The sequence below is a fragment of the Chrysemys picta genome, chromosome 6 (genome assembly GCF_011386835.1).
Source record: "Chrysemys picta bellii isolate R12L10 chromosome 6, ASM1138683v2, whole genome shotgun sequence".
Taxonomy (NCBI): domain Eukaryota; kingdom Metazoa; phylum Chordata; order Testudines; family Emydidae; genus Chrysemys; species Chrysemys picta.
In genome coordinates, this window is record NC_088796.1 from 102102823 (window position 1) to 102128685 (window position 25863).

Sequence of the window (25863 nt, forward strand, 5' to 3'; positions counted from 1 at the left end):
ATCACAGGCTGTCATGACTCCTCAGCATCAAAACATTGAAAACCTTACTGTAGGAGAGGTTACAGCTTTATTCACAGTCCTGTTGCCAAGCAACAGAAAAAGATGACTGCAGTAGGCTTCTGGAAGTTGGTATACTAGCTGGCAGAGATGGGATGGAGAGAGGGTTAATTTTTGGAATGTTTGGCCTTAGAGAAAATTCAAGGCACACATCACTCAATCTAAGAAGAGTAACTATGAAGTGATTGAGCAAAACAAAACAGCAGGACTCACTTTTCATAACAAAATACCAACAATATCCAGTCCTAGCTCCCACTTGGAATCAGGGGAGGGATGTTTATGTTAGGACGTGTATGTAATTTATGAACTAAGCCAAAAGATCTCCTCACTAAATAATGCAAAGAGGGGGGTTCTGTTCTCACTGTGTGCATTAATCCTAGTGTGAGAAAAAATCATTTAAAAGAACGCAAATTTGATTCTGATCACATTTATACATTTATAAATTATTTACAATAATTTCCTAAATATGTAACAATAAATGGCATTGATTCATAGACTTTAAGGCCAGAAGGGACCATTATGATCATCTAGTCTGACCTGCACTGTACAAGCCATCAAATTTCATCCATTATTGGGGCAGATCCTCAGATGGTGTAAATTATTGAAACTCCACTGAGGTCAATGGATCTATGACAATTTACACCAGTTAAAGAGCTGCTCCATTGTCTTTATGCTGAGAAACAAGGCATGGAAGCCTGGGATAACAAATATTCCTTGTAAGAGTGATATTCTTAGGAAAGTTAAAGATACTTCAAGACATTCTATGAAGTTCAGGCTCTAAGTAAATATTATCTTTTTCTAAAAAAAATAAAAAAAAATAAAATATGGAGATATACCTCTCTCTTAGAACTGGAAGGGACCCTGAAAGGTCATTGAGTCCAGCCCCCTGCTTTCACTAGCAGGACCAAGTACTGATTTTGCCTCATATCCCTAAGTGGCCCCCTCAAGGATTGAATTCACAACCCTGGGTTTAACAGGCCAATGCTCAAACTACTGAGCTATCCCTCCCCCCGTACTATGTAATATCAAAGGGTCTAATTCCTAATGATTGTTCTGTAAAGCATTGATCAGTCTCTCTCAAGAGTGTTTTCTAAAAAATTGCCCATTTTAGATTTCTATGTAAAAAGTGCTGTTAAAAAACCCCATGAGATGAAATTCCATAGAAATATTCTGTAAGGGAGGTAGTATTAAAGGATCAGAGGAAATCAGCAGAGCTTTAAAACTGATTGAGGACGAAACTTACCGGGAAGTGAGGATGATAATTTGAATGTGAAATAATTAGGTGTCACACGCAAAATATCAAACCATGTGAGCTCTGGAGTACCCATCCCAGAATACAGGTTGTCCTTCATGGCATATGAAATAGGTAGCACAGCAGAAAGACCAGCAGGTATGCTAAACCCCTGCCTAAGTCATTGCAGAAGATGCAGAGAGTTGCTGAGGGCTGAAAGTTGTCTTCTCCACTGTCATAACACACACCTGCTTTAAACAGAACTGGAAGGAGCCCACCAGTTTTGACGACCTTTCTGCTGGGCTGCCATTGACAGTCAATTTCGTGTTTACATGCCTTTAAAGACACAGTGCACTCAGTGTTGCAAAGCCCCACAACAAATCTGAATAAAAATCTGGCAGGGAACAGGATGAAGGAACAGCTTGCCAAGGTCTGGGAGGGTCAAAAAGAGATCAATGTTAAAATGAACCAAGAAGAAAAGGCTAGGTTAGTCAGTCATTACTCCCTGTGGTTGAAAACATTTTAAACCCATATACCCTTGTGGTTCGGCTACATATACTGTTTTGCAAATCATAGTGGATGTGGTTTGAATTCTTGGAGTCAGAGGAAAAATGTCAAAATATACTAGATTTTTATATATTATATGGGTTTCATGGGTAAACTGCCAACACAGCCAGTGGTTAACATATCAACCATCTGAGATACCAGTCACAGGCATGGATCTGTTTCACATGCAGGGTGAACAGAGTGGTGTGAAAATGATGGTACAGTTAAAGTTGTTTGAAATATCTTAACTCAACTTTCTCACACATTTGTTTTTAACATTAACTTTGACTTTGAATGTCCTAGTTTACAAACGTTTTCTAAAGTACAAAATTTGATTAAAATTATATTCTCCTTAAATTATTGCTACTGTAGCAAACTCAGAGCCATATAGGAATTTCACAGTTGTCACTAGTCTGCTAACCACAACTAATTAAAACTTCATAGCAGCAGCAGGGATAGGACTGAGATCCTCATGCTCCAAAAGCACACCTACAGCTTGTTAGCTATGACACACAGCTGAACTGTTCTGCTTCTATCCTGTAGAGGGCAACATGTGCACACACTAGCCAGTTTCCTGTAATACATATTTATAATATTTTTGTCTGGGAATTCCAATCAAAATATTGTAAACCTAGTCTAAAGCAGACATCCTTGTAACAAGTTTTCAGAGTAAGCTGATTTTGAATTATCTGCTGGGAATGACTGTAATGTATTTTTTAAAGAACAAAACTGCTTTTTTTTTTATCAGCTGAATTACTCAAAAATGGTTCAGCTAAGTTTACACAAGCTTAAAATCAATCACTTTTGGCTGAAGTTAAGCACAAGAAATTTCAGCCTAAACCTAATTTTGTGAAAGTTAGAAGGGGTTAGTTACAAATATGTTTTGAATGGCATGGTTCCTGCAACTTTGACTGTGGGGTTACTACCATGATCCCATAATACAGCACAGGTGTAGCATCAATTAGTAGCTCTGAGCAAGAAAATATACTAGTGTTCTCTATGCAGAAAGGCTTAGTGCTAAAAACCAAACGCTTGCCATAAGTCAGTGGACAGAACAGTATCTCACTGAACTTCGCAAGGAGACTAACAAAATACATCTTCAAACATTATTACACTCATGTATTTGACTACGTTCACATGTTTTTATTTGTAGGGTTTTTATGATGCTCAGCAGTATATTATCTATGCACCACACAACACATTTATCCCAAAACACCCTTGAGAGATGCTAAGTTTTATTATTCTCATTTTACAGAGGAAGTGTAACAGTGAGGTAAATTGATTTGCCCTTGGTTACACAGTGAATCTGCAGCAGCACAGGGACCAGAAACCAGCTCTCCTGCATCCCCATCAATATTTTCAGACAAGATCCTAAACATTCCAGTGGGATTATTCATATGTGCAAAATTACTCTCACACATGAAATAAATGGGACTCCCCACATGGGTCAAATTACATATGAGCTTTATTGTTTGCAGAACTGCTGCATTAGACATCTCTAAGAAAAAAAACTGTCAGATACCCCTTTCTTTGTTTTCTACCCTTGATCTCATCCTGGTATGTAATTCCCACATCAAAAAAACATGTCTTTGCAATTGTTTCTCCTATTTTTAATTCATCTGTTTATTAAAAAGCTAGAAGACATGCTGATTCTCTCTATTTGAAATTCAGTTTAATAAAAGCTGAAATGGGAGGGGAAAGTACATGTATTATGTTTAATTAGATGGCGATTAAAAAAAAAAGTCTTTTTACATCAATAAGCAAGGCTCCAAACCTGCAGAGTGTTAGTATGTGCTCAACTTTATACACTGAAGCCCCAATGAAGTCCATGGAACTACTTGCAGTGCAAAATGTACATGTGCACAACTATTATTATTTGTATTATGCTAGCACCTAGAACATCAGTCACAGACCAGGATTCCATTGTGCTCAGCACTATACAAACACAGAAGAAAAGACAGTCCCAGTCCCTGACCCATAGAGCTAACATTTTAAGTTTAGGACAAGAGATGGGACCTAAAACTTTACTGATACCTGACAAACAAAAGGCCCCAAATACTGTGAATGAATGTTACCTGGCAGAGGGAATCAGGTTGAGAGCGGTATTGAGAACATAACTGAACTCTGCATAATCCTGTGCAACAAGAGTCACCAGGCCTTCGCAGCAGGCTGTCCGCACAACCACATTCTCACTGCAGCACTTCTCCCAGAGCAAGTTCAAAGCAGGAGTCTGAAATCAAAAGAATGGGGAACAATCATTTAGGATACTGACAGAAGTTAAATATTATTCACTCTAAGAATTCTGTTAGACAAAACCCTGCCTGACATCATCTTCCCAGAGATGCAACTTAAAGTAAAGAGTAGGTGCAATTAAGATCAGGTTCTCAGTTTTCTTTGGGCATTACTGTATTTAGTAAACACAAAGGCAAGACAAAGCCAACCAAACCTCTGTTATCCAATGATGCTGCCAAAGTAGGTCATTTATAAACATCTCTCTTACTTTCTGTTAATAAACACACAGAAACTTCAAAGCAACACTGTCATGTTAATGTCTTAAACATTTTGCTTACCTACATTGCTACTAATACCTTTGATTACTAAATCTGAAAGTTTTGATAAAGTCTGAGGTACTTTTTGCTACCAATGCAGTTTGTTTTCCCATGAGAAATTTCAAATTAATAATCTCTATTAAAAATTTATTGTTGGAAGCAACATTTTCCTATGAAAAGTTTCAGTTCGGTTCCCGGGCGGGGGGAGGAGGGAGCACGGACAGGATCAATTATGGATGGGGGGAGGGGGAGATGTTGGGAAAAGTTTGTGAACCACTGCTTTTAGAGCTGCTGCATTTCCAAATGTCTGAATTTGTTATAGACAGGCAATAATCCCTCTGTAGAACTGAAGTGACTTTAAAATTCTTTCAACCTTAAGCAAAATATGTTCTTAACCTGGAGTTGTGAATACAGGAAAGCTTGATCCAAAACCCACTGACTTCGTTGTGTTATGAATCAGGCCCTTTTTTTGTTATCTTGATACTACACATCTGTTAATTGGTTGATTTACTATTTACTACTTAGTTTGTGTGCAGAGGTAAAAGGATAATACGTGTTTTTAAACTCTAACAAATCAACACTTTGAAACCCTTACAAAGAGGGCACAGATGTAAGTAGAACTATCCTTATAGTTAGAAAGTTTTCCTAATACTTAACCTAAACCTCTCTTGCTCCCGATTAAATCCACTGCTTCTTGTCCTATCTTCAGCTGACATGGGGAACAACTAATCAACATCCTCTATAATAGCCCTTAACATATTTGAAGAATTACCAGGTCCCTCCCCTCAGTCTTCATTTCTCAAGATTAAACATGCCCAGTTTTTTCAACCTTTCCTCATGGGTCAGGTTTTCTAAACCTTTTGTTACTTCTGCTGCTCTCCTCCGGACCCTCTCAAATTTGTCCACATCTTTCATAAAACGTGGACACAGTACTCCAGCTGAGGCCTCACCAGTGCTGAGCAGAGCAGGACAATTACTTTCCATATCTTGCATATGATACTGTTGCTAATAAATCCAGAATTATATTAGCCATTTTCACAACACCATCAGATTGCTGACTTGTATTTAATTTCTAATCCAGACCAGTATTACTGCCTAATCAATTATCCCTCCTTTTGTAGTTGGGCATTTGATTTTTCGTTCCTATGGGTCCTTATTGCATTTCATCTTGTTGAGTTCAAACAATTCTCCATTTTGAATTCTAATCCTATCCTCCAAAGTGCTTGTAACTCCTCCCAGCTTGGTGTAATCCACAAATTATATAAACACGTTCCTAAGAAGTGCTAAGCACAAGGTACTCACGCAAACACATCCCAATATCAAGTGGTACCAGAACATCCCAATATCAAGAATGGTACAAAAATATTCCCCAAAAATAACAAAAACACACTGACCCCTCCTAAAAGATACAGTCAGGATAACAGTACATAATAAAAATGTTTTAATCAAACCAGCATGTACAAGGTGATGGGTAATAACTAGCCACATCAGGGGGCAGTAACTAACTATGTCAAAGGCAGTATTAACTTGTTTGTATCAGGTATAAAATGTATCATAGAGGGAGTATCTTTGTCCAGCCAAGAGGGAAATGGAAAGTCCCACTATTCACTGAGCTGCATTCATTGTCATGGGCATACATGTCTTAGTATCCTCGTAAAGTCTGCCAGGTGCTATTACTGTGCTTTGCCACCAATAAACCTGGCCTGGCGCCTTCGTACCTTAACGAATCTTGTGGTCACTGGGCGGTTCGCTCAAGGTCTCCTGCCGGCTATCTGCGCAGAGCTGGGGCAGCGCGCGCACGCACACACACACACACAATTTTTCATTTCCCCCACAGTGTCTCTACTAAGGTCACCTTTTTTTATATCTACCTGTGGCTTTTGTCACCTGCTCTCTTTGAACCTAGCTTAAAGCCCTCCTCACTGGTTGGCAAGTTGGTGCCCAAAGATGCTCTTCCCCTTCTTAGTCAGGTGGACCACCTTTCTTCCCAACAGTATCCCACGATCAAATTAAACACGTGTTCAACTTTAAACACATGTGCATTTCCCATAATCATCAATATTACAGGAGTTTTCATTTCAGAATCTAAATACCTTGAGTGTCCTTCTCACCTAAACTCAGTCCTTCTGAAGTTGAGACCAATAAGCGTATAAAAGTGTAAAGACCACAGAAGGTAGAAAATGGGAGATTTTCAGAGCAGTCTAGGGTAATCAGATATGTATCGCCAATATAAAATAAAGGAATATGTCCATCAAAATCCCCTACACTACTCTGAAAGAAAATCTTACCCTACATCTCTGAAGGTGTCATTTTAAAGACATCTTGCAAAAGGAAAAAATGGGTTTATGTCATTTTTTTAAACCAATGTTTAAGGTATTTCAGGATGAGGGGGAAAGAGGTTAAAAATTAAAGAGTTGGGTGTTTTCAACTTTAGAAATTCATGTCTACCATAGAAGATTCTATGGATGGCTAGAGAACTACTAATATAGTGACATCACAACTACATTCACAAGGAAGCAAACCTTGCTTAAGGCCCCGTTTCAGTACTCTCTTTTCCTTTCAGTTAAGACGATTCAGTGAGGTACTTAAGAAATGTACAACATTAAGCACATGGGCATAACCCATATGCTTAAAGTTAAACATATGCTTAAGTATCTTCCTGAATAAGGGTCTCATGGGGGAGGGATGGGGAAGATAAGCAGTTTTATTCAAGCTGTTAAACTCTTTAGATTTTATTTGCTATTTCTTAATACCAATTTATCTAAAACATTTTTGTCATTCAAGAACTTAAAAAAAACACAAAAAAACAAAACTTAGCATGCCTGATATCTTAAAGGAAAACACATAAAACCCCACCTTTGTAAATGATATCTTTCAGGTCTTTATATATCCAAAAACAAACAAAAAAGCCACAAAACCATTCCTTCCTTCTCCCCTTTTACAGGTCACCTTTAGAGAAAAGGAAATGCCAACCCTGAGCCCTCTCCTATGATGCTCTGTGACACTCATCATGACTGGCATTTTCTACGCCGCTCGACTAACAAAGGTTGGACAAACTGAAAAGTAAATTATGGCCTTCAGTCACGTTGTCTCATAAGGAAATATGAACCCTAATTTGCTAATACAAAAGGAAACATTTAGCTACAGAGAATTGAAATTAAATATGTCCTGCAATTTTAACTCTGAGGTCTAACTTGCAAGATTTTAATATACAAACTGCAATGATGTATGTAGGGGCATTACATGATAATCTGTTTGAAAAGTTAATTAGCATCACAGATCCCACAATGAAATTCTTGTCTGCAGTGATGCAAATTTTCGAAACAAAACTGTCATCAGCCTAAGTCTATCAGCCAGTTAAACATTATCACTCTATTGTTGGTTACTGTTCGCCACTGGGTCTCAAAATGGAAAAAAATGGTTACCCTTCAGATCACAGAGATTTACAATCTCCAGCTGTCTGCTCTGAAACATAACACAGCATTTGCAACTTTATTCAATATGAACCAGAGAGTATGGGAGACCACAGAAGAAGCTTGGAATCTGATGTGGGAGAGAAGTTGAAAACAAAGTAATACAGACCTGGTTAGTAGACTGGGTGATCTTGTCGGATAAAACATTTTCTTTTAGCACTGCAGCAATAAGATGACCCACTGCCTATAAAAGACACAAAAATAATTACAACATGCAGCTAAAGCTGCACTCTGCACTATTGTTTAGAAAGGAGACCAAGATCAAAGCTGCAGCTGCAGTGCTAGGAAAGCCAAAGAGCTTGTTAATGCAACATCTGGATAAAAAGAGATGCCAAACAACAATTTGCTACAGAAGTTGAAATGTAACATAGAACCACCAATATCCAGTCTGCAGCCATATCACCTTGCACTATTATCCTGTCAGAAACTAACCTCAGTAGAGCTCTGCATAGACATGAGGGTCCATCCATATGGAACAACTTGCATGTTTAGGACCTAAACCCTAATCAGGCCTAAGCAGAAACTGTTGATACTTTAGAACAGGAATGGGCAAACTATGGCCCGGGAGCCGCATCCGGCCCTCCAGACGTTTTAATCCGGGCCTCGAGCTCCTGCAGGAGAGCGGGGTCAGGGGCTTGCCCCACTTCACACGGCTCCCAGAAGCAGCAGCATGTTCTCCCTCCGACTCCTACGAGTACGGGCAGCCAGGGGGCTGAGCACACTGCCCCCACAGCTCCCATTGGCCAGGAGATAAGCGCCGCCCGGAGCCTGCACCCCTGACCCCCTCCTGCGCCCCAACCCCCTGCCCCAACCCTGATCCCCCTCCCACCCTCCAAACCCTTTGGTCCCAGTCCTGAGCACCCTCCTGCACCCCCAACCCCTCATCCCCAGCCCCACCCCAGAATCAGCACCCCCAGGCAGAGCCCTAACTCCACGCCCCGCAACCCAATCCCCTGCCCCAGCCTGGAGCCCCCTTTAACACCCTGAACTCATTTCTGGCCCCACCCCAGAGAGCGCACCCCCAGCCAGAGCCCTCACCCCCTTCCGCACCCCCAATTTCGTGAGCATTCATGGCCCACCATACAATATCCATACCCAGACATGGCCCTCAGGCCAAAAAGTTTGCCCACCCCTGCTTTAGAACATCAGCTCTTACAACAGACACGTGTACAGCTCTGTTTGTCCACAGATCTCAAAGTGTTTTACAGACATAGCATTATACTCCCCACTGAACAAGCGAGGAAACTGAGGCAGGGAGCAATTAAGTGACTTGCTCAAAGTCACACAGCAAATTAGTGGCAGGGTTGGGAACAGGGCCACAGTCTCCTGACTTCCAGCCCTATATGAGGCCCACTGCTTCTAAAAGCCACACTGCACAGAGTAGTTAATGCCAAATATGTTTAGTTACTTTTAACCCTTGTATTCGACTTAAGTTGTATCTTTTGTAGAGATGGGCTCATGCAACAAATTCATATTTGAATTTCAAAAACCTCCAAAGTTCAGGGATTATTCTGCTCTGGCGTTTTGTTTATATCCATTACAATAATAAGGTTCATTAGTAAAATTTAGATAGAGGGTTGAGATTTTAATTTAATGGAAGATGTATCAAAGTCCCCTAGATTGCTTGAAATTCTCAATTCCAGCTCAGATTTTAAACAACTGCACATGTACAGGTTTTTGGAGCCACAGTTTTGGCTCATATCTAATTATTTGCTCTTTGTTGTTTCATTTGTGTTGCTGTCTCTAAACGGAAAGCCTTTGTGAGAGATCCTTTCACAATAAAAATATATATAAGATGCTTAGATATTACTGTATCCAAAAGAAAAGCTGAATTTATTCATCATTGGCTAGGGCAGATCATTAGAGTCTGAGAGAAAAAACTAGGATGCCAGCTAAAAGAAAAAATAGCACCTCTATTTCATTAGTGTGTAAAGAAATGATGAAGGGACAGGAATGTAGATTGTTTTAAACATTTCCAAGCTCCCTCTTCCTCCTTTTATAGTTTAATTACATCTTCCTTCAGACACTAGTTGATAGCATGCCATGATTTTATAAATGTAAACCAGTAATAATACTTCTAGTTAACAGTTCACATTTCCAGAAAACACAACCGCAAATTATAACCAGTTCACTCTGTCCAAGATTACAAGAATGACATTATTCAATGCACTGTTTTAAGTATTTTAACATATTTTACCAAAAAAAGAAAAAAAACAGATGGTTTATTATCTGTGTGTCTTGTTATTATGTAAACCAAGAAAGAGAATGGCACAAAGTCAGATATCTAAGATTTTCTATGGAGAGCCCCACACTAGTTAACTGGTTAGATCTGCATGACACTGTCCTAATGGACTTCAGTGAGCCTTCTGTTCATCTCTTTCCTGGTTATAAGCAGCTGTGCTTCAGATATACATTCACAAACCCATCCTTACAGACACTCTGGTTATGGTGGGAAAGCTTTATCAATACAGAGGGCTTTGCAGTATTCAATAAAGCTGGTAATACTCTGGGATCAACCTAACCTCCTCTGGACATCATTTCACAGGCAAACCCTCTTGACCAAGAACATGGCCCTCACATCTTTATCCTGGGCTTTGTAAGCCACATTGTCCCAGAGTGCAGCTTTCTTGGGGGGGGTGGAAGGGTGATCACAGATAGAGATGTGGTTGTTTATACCGTTGGGTCATGAAAGTTGGCTCCTGATGAATTGATGGCTTTGAAGATCAGGGTAAAACTCTGGAACTGGCAACAGAAGCAAAGTGGGAGCTAGTGGAGTAATCAAAGCACAAACACAATACTAGTGACCTTTAAAGATAACCACCCAGGGCAACGGATAGCAAATCTCACTGCTGTTTCAAAGGGGTAAATGCTCAAAGAACTAGCCAGGATACTTTCCTTTTCCACTGAAGGAATCGGACACTGGTTTATCAAGTGGTTCAAAGCGTCAGGGTCCTGTTTGTCTTCTCATTAAGTCTTAGTGATCCAGTTTAATCAATGATGAAAAATACCTTCCTTCTACCTCCAGCTTTTTAGGAAACTCCACCCCTTCCCACAACACAAGGATTTAGCCACACTGCTTTACGTATATCTCCGACCAATAGGATTACTGTAAATCAGTGTACCGGGGTTAAATGTGGAAGCAATGCAAAGGCTCCGAGTTGTACAGACTGTGTTCACAGTGACCTGTCCTGCTGAGGAAGCAGGTTGCCACAAAAATTACGAGTTCTGCATGGCATTTCAATTTTTAAGGCAGAGCAGCAGAAAGAAGAGAAAGGCAAAGGGAAAGGTGGAAGCTGGTTATAGGTTTAATGGTCTGTGCAGCTAAAAACAGTATGGAGATATATATATATATTTTAATGATTTAAAAATAATCATGGGTGTAGGGATGACATATTTTAACCATATTCTATTACTATTCTCTGACCCATTAAAAATAATGGGCGTAGGGATATATTTTTATTTTGCGTGATGAGATTCCAACTCTACCACTGGGAGTTGCTTTATGGCTGTGACATCATCAGAGAGGCTTAGCAAGCCAATCAGAATGTAACTTTCAACAATCAGCACCCTCAGCCATTCTCTGATGGGTGCAACTGTTCTCTACTGGCTTCGACTTGCCAGGTGTAGCAAGGATCTGTTTTTAGTAGGTGGTGGCTTAAATATTCCCAAGGACTTCCAGAGCTACACGGCATCCACAAGGGTCAAACTCTGTCAAGGCAGTTGGGTGGTTAATGCCATCCAGCCTCATTTAGAGTTTGCAGACATGGAGAGTTCCTGTCATATTCAGTTGATCTATTCTGCAAAGTAAGATGAGAGCTCTTTACAGTGGGGGGGTGACTGGGTTTGATGTTTGGATTGTGCAGTCAGGTTGATTAGCCAGTGTTTATTATATGAGAAAGCTCTGCTGGCTTTGATTTTATGCCTATAATGGCAAAGGAGGAGAAATGTTCATTTTGTCTCTTTACTGCAGGGGTGCAGAGGGAAAGGTATGTGTATAAAATGAAAAGTTCTGAATGTGACAATTCACCAGCTTAGTATTAAAAAGTTAATTACCTGTGACTGAATAAGCGTGTTAGGAAATTCCAGCCGCTTCTTGATATCGTCTGACATTTCTGGTTCTTTCACATGATATTAATTTAGGTTCTGCAACATAGATTAAAAATAAACTGTTTAGGACTAGGAAAGAAGGCATATTACTTACACACGAGGAATAAACAGTACTAAAAACTTATTACATTGCACTTAGACAGCAAGATCTAAGGATCACTTAGGATTACTAGCATCGACCATAAGTAGGTTTATTTGTAGGACCCTACCAAATTCACGGCCGAGAAAAACGCATCACAGACCGTGAAATCTCGTCTCCCCTGTGAAATCTGCTGAGGAGGGGCAGGGCTTGGGCACCCCAGCCTGGGCACCTACCATGCGCCGGACTCCAGCTGCTAGTCCTGGCAGGGCTGGGACTTCCTCTTCCCCTGCAGGGGCCACTCATGGGGCCAATTCAAACCAACCTCTGGGAACCTCCCCCAGTTGCAAGCAGCTCCGCAATCCCGCCCCACTTCCTGCCCCATCACGCCCCAGATATAGGAGGAGGAGTCATAAGAACAGCCAGACTGGATCAGACCAAAGGTCCATCTAGCCCAGTATCCTGCCTTCCGACAGTGGCCAATGCCAGGTGCCCCAGAGTGAATTAATAGGTAATCACCAAGTGATCCATCCCTGTCACTCATTCCCAGCTTCTGGCAAACAGAGGCTAGGGATACCACCCCTGTGGGGGGGCACCATTATCAGCTCCTCCACTGCAAAGCGCAGCCCCAGCCAGCACCGCTCCACACCTGCCCAAGGTTTGCAGTTTGAGGGGGGGGGGCAATGCTGCCCCCTGCCTCCCAAACTGCCCATGTTAAAAAGAAGGGGACCTGGCTCCTGGCCTTCCTAGTTCCGGCACTGGTGCCCCCCCCACTCCTACAAAGGTTCAGGCACCCATACCGTTGCCCCCCTGCCATGAGACCAGCCCTGCCCCTCTCAAGTAATGACCCCCCCCATACCATGAAACCCTCACATCTGCACTGCTTTCTGCTCTCCAGTTACCCAACTCTGAAGGCAGCACTTCCATCAGCAGCAGCGCAGAAATAAGAGTGCTAATATCACGACCCTCCTACAATAGCCTTGCGACACTCTCCCCCATGTTTCCCCCCCCCCCCGTCAATCCTTTTTTAGGTTGGGATCCTCATGGTTATAACACTGTGAAATTTCAGATGTAAATATCTCAAACCATGAGATTGATTTTTAAAAGCCTATGACCGTGAAATTGACCAAAATGGACCATGAATTCATTTGACACATGGGTAAGAAGCAGCGCAAGGTTAAGTAACTATCCCAAGGTCACATGAATGGCTAGAGTGAGTAACTGAGGCAGGATGTTCCAGTTCCCTACCCCCTGGATGAACCACAATGTAGTTACCTGCAGACTAATCCTTGATGAGTCATCATCACAGGCATCTGCATGTTGCAAAGCCCCAAAGGTCCTGATCCTAGAAGTGCTGAGTGCTTACCACTCTTGCAATGAAGTGTAGATGCTCAGCAACTCTCAGAATCAGCCCATGCCAGTGAAATGAATTTCTATCAAATGTACTTATATGGCTCCCACTACTGTAGTATCTGTACCTTACAATTTTTAATGTATTCTTCTTCACAATACCCCTGTGAGGGGTAGAAGTCTAGTATCCTCATTTTATGAATGGGGAACAGAAGCAGAGGGAGAGAGGCTAAGTGACTTACAGTCATACAAGAAGTCTCTGGTGGATCACGGAAGTGAGCCCAGGTCTCTCATATCCCGGGCTAATGACTTAACCAAGGGACCATTCAGGTAGTCAAGTTACAAAAATTAGTTATGATAGGTGCTGGACTATCAGCCCTCAGAAGTGTAGCCCTGTTCAGAGAAACTAGCACCACTAGGTTACAGCTGCACTGCCAAAAATGTCTTATTTTTCCAAAATTTAAGTATAAAGCCCATTGGTGATCTTAGGACTCCAAGCAGGGAAAGTAACTGAAAGGAGGGGCACACTAGAAAAATCAACAGAAGAACGTAGCACTATAGTCACTGCCGAGTTGCACATGCAGAAACAACAAAATTAGGCCTTGTCTACACTGCCCAGTACAGTCACTGCATACTTTGAAGATAACAGTTACACCAAACTGTTCCCTAGCATCATTGTCAAATTTCACAAGTTAAAGCAAGGACAGGCCTACCCAGCACTGGGATATGAGACCAACAAGAAGAGGTACTGGTAATTCAGTTGGTGGCTCTTTTCCTTCTTGGTATTAAGCCAACATCCCAGCATTCCAGAAGAGGACAGGGTTTTGCTTTTCAAATGAGATTTAAAACTTGCCGGCCACCTGTGGCCATTCAAGATCCCATGACACGTCCTATTCATATAGAATTGTCAACCTCAGTGTCCTGGCCTAATTCTAATTTGAGTAATTACCTGCTACCAAACTAAAATTCCGACTTAAGTTTCTATCAGAGTTCACCTCCTAGAAAGTGATAGAGAGTAGCTACTATGGACTGGTTATCATGTAAATCCATCCCAGGGGTTTTGTCATTCTAGTGTCAAAAGAATTAACTGGAATGATAAAAAACCCCACACAGCAGTACAGTCTTTAAAACTTATTAGCATCTTTCATGAGGAAAGATGCCAAAAACAGTTGAGTTCTTGTCATAGGAGACTTGTGAAGAGATCATTGCTGCTATCTTTGAAAAAGAATTATCTGAGGACAAAGACACTATTACATAAGACAGCATAAGCCTTTTTTAATTCTGTGCCAAATGTTAACAATCATCCTGTGAAAAAGTGGTTTTTGTCCCAACCTGCCTCATTTTCAAACACAAAAATATAACTTGTAGCTAAGTCACATCTGCCAATAGACTGAAAATGTAACTGCCCCCTTTTTAAAAAAAAAAATATTATATATATTATATATAAAAATCATAGGACTGGAAGGGACCTCGAGAGGTCATCAAGTCCAGTTCCCTGCACTCATGGCAGGACTAAATATTATCTAGACCAGGGGTGCGCAAACTATAGCCCGCGAGCCATTTTAAGCAGGCCCACGAGCCGCACCACGCATCTTGGCCCCACTCCGGTGCTCCGGCCGGGGCGCTGGGTCAGGGGCCGCACCATGCTGCTCGTCCCCGCTTCGGCCGGGGCGCAGGGTCGGGGACGCACCACGCCTGAGCCTCTCCTGAGCTCCCGCAACGCTTTGAAGATTCTAGTGTAGATGTAGCTTCTGTCTTCTCTTTTCCAGACTAAACAAAACAATTTTTTTCAATCTTCCCTCATAGTTCATGTTTTCTAGACCAGTGCTTCTCATAGTCAGGTCGCTGCTTGTTCAGGGAAAGCCCCTGGCGGTCCGGGCCGGTTTGTTTATCTGCTGCGTCCGAAGGTTCGGGCGATCGCGGCTCCCACTGGCTGTGGTTCGCCGCTCCAGGCCAATGGGGGCTGCGGGAAGGGCGGCCAGCAACCACTGTTCTAGACCTTTAATCATTTTTGTTGCTCTTCTCTGGACTTTGTCCACTTTGTCCTCATCTTTCCTGAAATGTGGAGCCCAGAACTGGACACAATACTCCAGTTGAGGCCTAATCAGCACAGAGTAGAGCAGAAGAATTACTTCTCGTGTCTTGCTTACAACACTCCTGCTAATACATCCCAGAATGATGTTTGCTTTTTTTTTTTTTGCAACAGTGTTACACTGTTGGCTCATATTTAGCTTGTGGTCCACTATGACACCCAGATCCCTTTCCGCAGTACTTCTTCCTAGGCAGTCATTTCCCATTTTGTATGCGTGCAACTATTCCTTCCTAAGTGGAGTACTTTGCAATTGTCCTTATTGAATTTCATCCTATTTAGACCATTTCTCCAGTTTGTCCAGATCATTTTGAACTTTAACCTATCCTCCAAAGCACTTGCAACCCCCCACTGCCCCTCCAAGCTTGGTATCGTCTGCAAACATTATAAGTGTACTCTTTATGCCATTATCTAAATCACTGATGAAAATATTGACCAGAACCGGACCCAGAACTGATCCCTGTGGGACCCCACTCATTTTGCCCTTCCAGCATGACTGCAAACCACTGATAAATACTCCCTGGGAATGGTTTTCCAACCAGTTTTGCACCCACCATCTAGGTTGCATTTCCCGAGTTTGTTTATGAGAAGATCATGCGAGACAGTATCAAAAGCTTTACTAAAGTCAAGATGTAGTGCCTCAACAGTACAACATAAGGTCAAACGTTTCTTTAAATAATAAGTTTGGCTGCAGGATCATCAATCCATGCACCATTGATTTCAAAAAGGGACAGCTCAGAATGAACCAAATTGCTGAGATGCAACCATAGTTACTTACAGCAATTTAACATTTGCTTTCTGAGTCCTCCAACTATAGGCTATTTATTCACAGCATCTTTTACATTTAAAAAGAAAAAACAATTCAAATTTCTCAGCTAACTTAGACTTAGATTTAGATTTTGTTTTAAAAATGTATAAAATATTAATAAGAAATTGTTTATGATATCTTAAAAATAATTTTGATTTGTTTTTGGAATGGACCAAGTCTCCGCGTCAGGTTGAACTCCCAAACACAATAACATTGTGCCAGTGCACAATAACCTGAACTTAAAAATAATTAGAATCTGACTTGCCTTGACTCACCATTCAAATTGAAGTGCAAACAGTATAAATATCACGCAATAAGTTTGGATCCAGTTTAGTAATATGTCCTTTGTAACACAGGAACAAAATCTAGTGTGGATTGAAATTTTAAAAAATAGTTCTACATGTGCAAAAGCATTCATACAAAAAAAATATATGCACATGCTTCAGATCTGTGCTTCACTACCCATGGATTTCCTGCCTCTACTGAAATCTATGAGAATTTCTCTACTGATTTTGACTGGAACAGAATCAGGCCCTGGAGGCACACCATTAGAGCCTGTTATGTCTTTTGGTGCAACTCATAATAGAAGGAGAATCACATCCACCAATCACAGGATAATTGTTACAACCTCAATTAACCCAAACCCCCATTAGCTAAATCAGGGTCACGTCCCCCAGTATTTCTGAGTTACATTTCTACAAACTTACTCACAAGAGTAATTCCATTTATTTCAATGAGATTATTGTGAGAGTAAGGACTACTCATGTCAGTGTTTCCAGTATTAAATCCCTACTGTATAAAAATACATTTTATTTTATTGCACAAAGCAGATATTCATACATACAGTAGATCAACAGAGGAAATAGATACGGTCTCTATCTTGCAGAGAGATTCATTTCTGACTACAACTGGTCAGAGAGCCACTGTTTATTATTCACGTTAAAAAGAAGTAACAATAGAGGATCATTAAAAGTGTCGAATCTTCTAGACACAACTAGAATCAGATGTCCCAGCTTTAGATAAACCAGAAGTCTATTAATTGATGTAAGCAATTATTGCCTTATCTACAATAGCCCTCCAATGTAGTATGTCTTCTTCTGTAGTAAGTATTTTATGAATCTATCAGTGACATTCAATGTACAAAGTATGAACTAGCCAAGTGTTTATACATTTTAGCTCAAATTGCTCATCCATCAACTTCAATGGGAGTCATGAGAAGAAGCGAAGCAATATTTCCCCCTTACGCGCTCTGCATTAACTTTTACAGCAGTAAACGTGAACTGTAAGCACGCACTTAAGTGCTTTTCAGAATCAAGGACTTAGACCTGAATGTAAGCTCATTAGGACCAAGATTCCTTATTCAAGTGTGTCTGTAAACAGTGCTTTGCACATTCTGGGCACTATCAGAATACAAATAATGATGCAAGGGGAAAATTGAACATCACACTAGAATGAAGTAGAAAGCAACGTTCTTTCCAGTTACAGACAGATACATCTATTAATTCAGTTTTGAACTTTGTTCTAGCAAGCCACTAGATCAGTGGTAGGCAACCTGCGGCCCGTCAGGGTAATCCACTGGCGGGCAGTGAGACTGTTTGTTTACATTGGCATGGCCGCCCGCAGCTCCCAGTGGCCGCGGTTTGCCACTCCCTGCCAATGGGAGCTGCAGATTACCCTGAGAGGCCACAGTTTGCCCTCCACTGCACTAGATCAAAGAAACTTTGCTGCAACTGCACCCAGATTACAGTATAATAATATCTTACATTTCAATGATACCTTGTGTTGCACAAATACAGCAACCAACTCCCTACAACTGAAAGGCAGCCTCCCCTGCAAAGTGCATCAGAACGAAGACTATTAATCCCCACAACACTAAATTGACTTGAGCATCTATTTACACTTACAGACCTAACATGCAACAAAAACTGATTTAAAAACTTATTTTAGACAGCATTATTGAAGTTCTATTAAACTTTTACTCTCATGGGGAGGTTGAGTGGAAGAGGTTTCAGACAATATTCACTGAAGTTAAAGCTCATTAAAAGGCGAGCCTAAGCACAGCCTTATGCAGGCAAACCTCCAATCATGCAGGAAACACATTCACATCCTGACTTTAAATATGTTAATTTATTCCATTTCTGGACATCCCATGCCACATACTGTGGAAACATTGTAACAATCATTTGATGGACCTCTCTGGGACCTATGCTATGATGAGCGTGAAGGCAAAGTCTAGGAACAGGAGCACAGCTTCTAGCAGTTTAACTGCTAAAGGCAGGTGACCTTATACTGCAGAAAAATCTCTGCCACAATTTATAAACACACCGCAGCAAGTGGAGCCAGCAAATTCTCTCTCAATTGACCTCAATCATCCCCTCATGCAATGCCTGGGCATGGAATGTATACAATACCCACACATAGATCTGTGTATAGATCACTAACATTATTATGCGCTTTTTGCTTAAAAGTAAGTAATCTACCGATACTACAGTCATTCAAACTAAACCACTGACCTCAAGGGGCCAATGAGCATGAAAATATATAGTGTCCTAGTAAGCCCCTTCCCTTAGTGTGCAAAAAAGAGAAAAAGAAATCGTGCTACCATTCACAAGGCTGAGTTCAAGTATTTTTCTCTTAGTTCATTTTCTTATCCAATTGCATTGACTTCATTAAAATTGTAGCCGTTGAGTCAAAACTGAGCCAATCAGAAAGAAGTCAAAAGAACAAATGTTTATTTTGTTTTTACTTCAGTTTACAAAACAGCGTTAGTTTAATACTTAACTCAAAGTCATTTGTTGACATAATTTTAAAAACACAGCCACTAAAATACACTGTACTGTACCAAACACTGCCTTACTCTATGATGCCAAAGCCAATGTTGTCCCTCATTCCAACTGGGAACCCCAAGGTACTTTGTGGTTAAGCAACAACTATGTGCATCAGAAATTATTTTCCATACTCACCTGCTAGCCAAGAGGGCATATTGCAGCCACGGGGTGATGACAACTCTTAAGCTACAGAACAGCTGCACTGCCACTGCACGGCCGGCCGAGGGAAAGGATTTCCTCCCACTCATACATCACTTTAGCACAGGGGTTCATCAGCCTTTTCATAGTGTGCACCTTATTTCACAGAAAGATTGACTCATAGACTAACTCCCCGCCCCTTTAGGAGCATATGGACCACTTCCTTCCACTTTCCCGATAATGTAACATCCACATGGCAACTACAGCAATTGCTTTTATGGACAAGTAATATTAGAAAATTATTTAATATACTTTAGCTGTCTTCTAATGTGGAAACAAGGAAAAGAGCCAGCACCACGTGAGCCGTCAGATTTCTATGAACCAACAAGTGTTTGGCAAACCACTATGAAACACTGCCCTAACACACATTCCAGGTTCTCAGACTGTGCACTGGGGGCAACATTTGGCCTCAAACAAATAAGAAATGATCAAGTTGTTTCAATCTTTAAGATACCGTGAATGCTATGTAATTTACTATCCCACCACATCAGATGCTGAACTCTTGCATAGGTAATATTTTATAAAATGCCAAAGCAGTAGTCCCTTAAAACAAATCCACCTCAGCCCCAATAAAACATCAGACTGAGCTGGAAGTTATTTTCCCCCCATGCTTTTCCTCCAGAAAATAGAAGCAAAAATGCCATTATATTTTTCTACAGAAAAACAATTATTCCCCTTCCCAATACTATTATAATACTAGGTAATTTTGCATAATTGACATTCATTTACTAAATAAAAGCAGAGAAAGCAGTTTAGACCCAAAATTGTTTGTCTATGAGTCAATACACCCCCAAGCCTCCTAAGTGTAGGTCAGCATCCTGCCTTGTTAGCAGTAAGTAGTTAAATGTCAATTGCCCTGACTGGGTTTTTGTTTGTCCTCAGCTACTGGACAATAAGATTTTTCCTAGTCTGACTGGTGAAGAGGCACTTTACACACATCAAGCAGCTAGAGAGCAGGAGTAAAAAAAACCCACAAGAGCAAAGAATAAATAAAGAACACAAGCTATAGGAAAGACTCCTGTTTGTTTTTCCTAATGAAGCCAACTTGCATGAGAAGTATCCTGATACATAATACATCAACACATTGGTAAAACCGTGAGGGATGGCCAAGACTAGGTCAACTCTAAGAGAAAGGACGATTCTGCCATCCAGACCTAGGATTTGTATTGTGACAGTCTGCAGAAACATAAATAAAAAACCCACCACAGTATGTAAGTTAAACAAGACTAAATGACATAATAGAAAACATTCTATTTGGATCATTCCAATAGTAGTTCCCATACTTCTCCTCATACAGCTTTCTACTTACTGGGAACATTTGAACGAAATCAGAATCACAGTATTTGTTTCTTAAAGGTTCAGCCCTGCATTCCTTAAGCAACAAGAAGTCCAATTTGTCCAAGAAGTTATAGGTCTACTCTACAATAATGACAATGATTTGTTCCACTGAGTCAGTGGCGAAAACATCAACGTGAAAAGTAGTCAATCTCAAAATAAATGAGTTTAAAGTAGTTTTGGATACTACATAGGCATCTGAGTTCTTCCAGCCTATTTGTGATCCTAGAAAAACATTTCAAAAATGGGAAAATGTGATTGTATCTTCTGTTCCTGTGAGCAAGACCCATCCCCATCCCACCCCCCACCAAACACACATACACAAAATTGAAGAACCAGGGGAAATGACCGTACACACTACATGCTATCAAATGCACAAAAAACAAAATGTCTTTTTTCTAATTCTTTGCGATTATAGTGATCTCAGGTGATACTTATAACAAGAATAGGTTCACTTTTTCAAGAAAGTAAATTGACAACACCCCTTTAATTACCAATGTAGGCAGAATAAAATCATTTTACACACTGTTAAAAAGTGACTCATGCTTTGTTGAGCTAAAGCAGGCATTCCATTAGCCATTAACAGGATAGGGGAGGGGTAGTCATTAAGCAGACCATAGGCCAAATTCGGACCACCAGATGCTTTTGAATGGACCATGATTTTTTTTTTAACTTATTATCATTATTGTTGTTATTTCTGTATTATTTTCTCTGGAGTTTGGACCTTAACTGTACCTTGACAAAAAATAATTGATTACCCCGGTATAGGGCCATACCTCACAGCTGAACCAGAGTCAGTCACACTATCACACTCCAAAAATCCAACCGTTCCACATGCTGGGGAAGCACTTGGCCAGCTGGTGGGGGGGGAGCGCAAAGGTGGCTTTAGAGCATTCTTACTGATCTCCAATCCGAGGGGTAGCCAAGGGCTGTACAAAATTGTGCCCTTCTGTTTATGGCTTTAAACAAAATTAGCAAGTGGGGATTCCCCCCACAATGCAAGAGTGTTCCAGCCACATCCCTCTTCGGTATGAACACTCCCTATGCTAAAGGACCTGTGGGTGTGAGGAGGAGTGTAGAGACACTATGCTAGTTCTATGTCAGTGGGGGAATTCTCCTTAAACTAGGAAAATCCCCAGGTAGCTGGTTTAAACGGTTTTACCAGCAGAGCAGCACAAAACATTCAGATCACAGTGGAGGATCCAGCTCCAAGTCTGAATCATGGTTTATTTCTCATACAGAGCTGAACATATATTTTGTCCTGTCTACACTTCAGTTAAGCCATTTTCAACTCCAGCTGAATGGGACCCATTGTTGAGAGCCATTTATCCACAGCAGGTTGATTTTTTAGGCTGTGTCTACACTGCCACTTTCAGCACTAAAACTTTTGTTGTTCAAAAACTCCCCCGAGTGACAACAGTTTTAGCGCTGAAAAGCACCAGTATAGACAGTGCTTTATCGCTGGGAGTGATAAAGCTACCACCCCTTGTTTGGGGTGCTGTTGTTTTTTACTCACCGAGAGAGCTCTCTCCTGGCGATAAAGCGTGTCTACACTGCCCACGTCACAGCACAGCCGTGCTGTAACGTGGGCAGAGTAGACATACCCTTTGAATACAGAGGTTAGAAGTTTATCTGCTCCTGCCACCCATTCCTCACTCCAGTCACAATCTGCATGTATCAGAATTGCTGTGGAAATGACTATACCAGAAATACAAGAGTAGGGTGGAAAATAAGTAACAGGAGCCTATGTCCACAGCAATACAAAACTGAGAGGGGGAAAAAGGCAGAAAACTTTGTGAATGGTCAGACTTATTTTTAAATTTGTAGAATGCTTGTAATGGTTCACTGTGTTTCCCACAGCAGCTATTAGATTGACAATAGTCCCGACTTTGACAGCCTGCCCTGAAAAGGGGGGTGGGAAGGGAGAAAAAGTACAGCATCAGAAAGGGCTCACAGAACAGGTAGGGTTGCCAACCCTCCAGGTTTGGCCTGGTGTCTCCCAGAATTGGCATCCATCTCCCAGTGATTATTGAAAGCAATCGAGAATATTTTAATAGGATCTTTAAAGAAAATGACATTATGTCGTTTTAGGGAAAAAAATCTCCTGGAATAGCTTCAGTCAGAGTTGGGAACTCTAGAGTCACAGGAAGTAGTAAGACTTTCTACTTGTTAGGCTGAATGTGCATTATTCGTATTACAGCTAGTTTGCCAAGGCAGGATTTGCAACCCAGGCCTGTGAGATGGGGTGCTCACTCTCAACTCCCAATGAAATTAACAGGACTTGAGGCCTCAAGGCAACTTTTCAGGCTAGGGCACTCACTTGGAGGCAACACCCTTGTTTGAGGGGTGTCTAAGGATGCGGCCGCCTGAAGGAGGAAGATGACACGCAGCAAAATCTATCCTCCGCATCCCGAGAGGCTTTTAGACCCGACCCGCATATACACACACGGGGTGGAGCTTTCCCCTACCCTTACAAGAGAAAAACAGCCCTGCTGCAGTTGCACCTCGATGTTTAGAAAGGCGCTCCCACAGCGAGGGGAGGGAACCGGTCTTTCTCCAGCCCCCCACAGTCAGACCCGCCGGGGAGCAGCTACCCCCATATCCCTGACACCAAGCACTTCTGCACCCATCTCTACGGCTCCGGGGCTCTGTTTCCAGGGCAGACGTTCGCAAAGCCCAGGGGGACGCACCAGATCCACCCCGTATCACGGCACAAAAGCAGGGCGATTTGTCAGTTTCAGGCGCCCCGCCGCCCTGCCCACGGCAGCCTGGCGGCGCCCCAGCCTACGCGGCAGACCTGCCGGGCCTTGGGAACGCCACAGCCGCTAGCGCGCCAACGGACGCCCCAAAGGGGCACTGAGCAAGCAGCCGCTGCCCCCGCATTCTGGAAACCCCACTGCGCCGCTTACCTGACTTAGCCTCCCGCCCCGCAAGCTGCAGCTACGTTCCCCGCCCACGTGCCACCGGAGCGTAACGCAGCAACGTCAGTTCCCTCCCCCGGCTGCAAGGCAAAGGAGAGCGTGAGAGTGTGCTCCCTGGGCGTGAGGCCGCCCGGCCAGAGATCCCGACATGCGCACTTGCACCCATGAAGCCGCTGCCCTTGTTCTGCCCTCACCCTCTGAGCCACCCCAAAGAGACAACGCACAGGACAGTGTGTGTCTGGGCTGCTGCTGGAAGCAAAACCTGAAGCTGGTCTAGCCCAGAGCGCACGGCATGTCACGTGCTCCCCCTTGCCCCAGTGGTGTGCCTTGTGTTTTTAATAGAGGTACAGGGCTAAGTTCTGTTGTTACACTCTTGCAAGCCCACTGATTTTGATGAATTTGACAGGTGTTACCAAGAATAGAATTTAGCCCAGCCCTAATCTAAAGATAAGTCTCTGCCTGACCATAAAGTTTGGGTCCAGATCCAAAATGTGGGAGCATTTGGATTAACAGTTTTGCATTGGTCCATTATGGAGATAGGAGCTGACCAGAATGCGCAGAGCTAGATGCAAACTTTCCCAAAGTCTGGATTGTTTGGAATCAGGTTTTTGGTTCAGGACCCTCATTAGGTAAAACATACTAAAAAAAAGTTATTTTTATAAAAGTTTCACAAAATGAAACAACCCTGAAATTAATTTCTGTAGGGTTCAAAAGTTTACAGAAGGATCTTTTCCTATATAACAAACATTTTGGAAGGGATATTAAACTTTCAAGGAGTAAACCGATCTCTCTTAGAGGTCAGGATAAAATCTGATGTTGGCAGATTATCCCACATCTGCCTACTGCTGGGTTCTTATAGCTTCCACTGGAGCATCCAGTACTGGCCATGGTTGATTTGGAGGGTTTGAACATTTGACCTCTGGGGGAATCAAATTCAGGGGCAGTTTAAAAACTGAGCTCATAGGAGTGGGTGGGGGAGCACCCCTATCTCTGCCAGCAACCATTGCCCTGTGCTGTAAAAGAGGGGTTTTACTGGCCACTGTTAGAGACAAGACTCTGGACTAGACGAGTATGCCTGGTTGAGAACCACTCCTCCACATGCCCAAATAAATCTGTTAGTGTTTAATGTGCCACCAGACTCCTTGTTGTTTTTGTGGATACAGACTAACACGGCTACCTCCTGATACTGCTCTACATAATGGGACAAGCCTGCCCTCAGCTCAGAATCTTCTAGAAAGCAGTGTCTCTTGGGGCCATTTACCCTCCCGCTTCACCTAGGGTTCTGGGAGTATAAATGGGGGAGTGGCCCCCAACAGCCACTGGGTTCTTGTGACTGTTGAAGATGCTGTGAGCTCAAGGCTCACTTGGTATCCTTGCACTTTCCTCATTGTTGTTTTTTTTCCCACCCACCTGTGACCATTTTCACTCCTGGACTTACAACTACCTGCTGCTGTATCCCAAGTCAGGTGCAGAAGACAAGGGATTTTAGTTGTTATCATTCTCTTCAGGTGGGCACTTCCTGCAGCAGTCTGGCTCAGTAACAATCGGCAAGTGACTGGTAGTAAATCAGAACAATGGTCCCAGCTCAGGATTTCCTTCTCTCAGGGAGGTTGTGGCAGGCTGAAGTTCATTCCTAACCCTAGCTAGGCTTCTCTCACAGAGTGAGAGCTGGAGATGTGCTCTCCCTTTTAGGCAGCACCCAACTGAAGTGGGCTCTCCCCCTTTTTGGCCCCCGACTCCAAGCCTGACCCCAATGTAGGTATAGTGGATTGGGGCTGGCTGAGCCCACAGCAGTTCGTTAACCCTTTCCTGGCTGGTGAGGGGTGTGTATACTCCATCATGCTGCCCATTAATTGGTTAGTTTTTCATTTTTTCCTTTTAAAACAAACCAAAGGAAATAGTATCTCCGTGTTGCAGACACCCTAGTCAAACGAGTCCAGTTCTGAAAGTCTGGCACTGTCTGCTCCAAAGAACACTCGCCATGAAGGCTTTCTCCCAGGTGTAAGTGACTTGAGATCCCTGGGTTTGTCAGAGTTTGTCCCTTTGTAACGTTTTGGTGCTGAGGGTCTGGCCCAGTCTATGCTAAGAGGCATTTCACTTCCATAGGCTGCTCATCAGAGTGGTTTTATGACTGGCATAAGAGACTTTGGTTCCTCAGGGTTGACTGAGTCCAGTGCCAAGGGCCCAGCTTTGCCAATTTCAAGGTCCTGGATATCATCCAGGTTGACCAGGTGCAGCGCCAAAGGCATGGCACCATCAATGAGAGGGGCAAGTTAACCCAGAAGATCTTTT

At 42.2% G+C, this 25863-nt stretch overlaps 1 protein-coding gene across 8 annotated transcripts in view; it reads right to left on the reverse strand.

Moving 5' to 3' along the window:
• The window catches only part of FOCAD (focadhesin), a 196483-nt gene that overhangs the window by 163278 nt on the left and 7342 nt on the right, over positions 1–25863 (reverse strand). For 3 of the 8 annotated variants that reach the window (XM_065549452.1, XM_042850552.2, XM_005297695.5), the window contains exons 1-4: positions 23560–23700; positions 11910–11999; positions 7966–8040; positions 3910–4064 (exon numbers count right to left, since the gene is read on the reverse strand). In XM_065549452.1, the coding sequence (XP_065405524.1) occupies positions 3910–4064; positions 7966–8040; positions 11910–11966 (287 nt within the window). In that variant the 5' untranslated portion in view covers positions 11967–11999; positions 23560–23700. The other 5 variants (XM_065549453.1, XM_024105408.3, XM_065549451.1 and 2 more) reach the window with 5 other exon arrangements.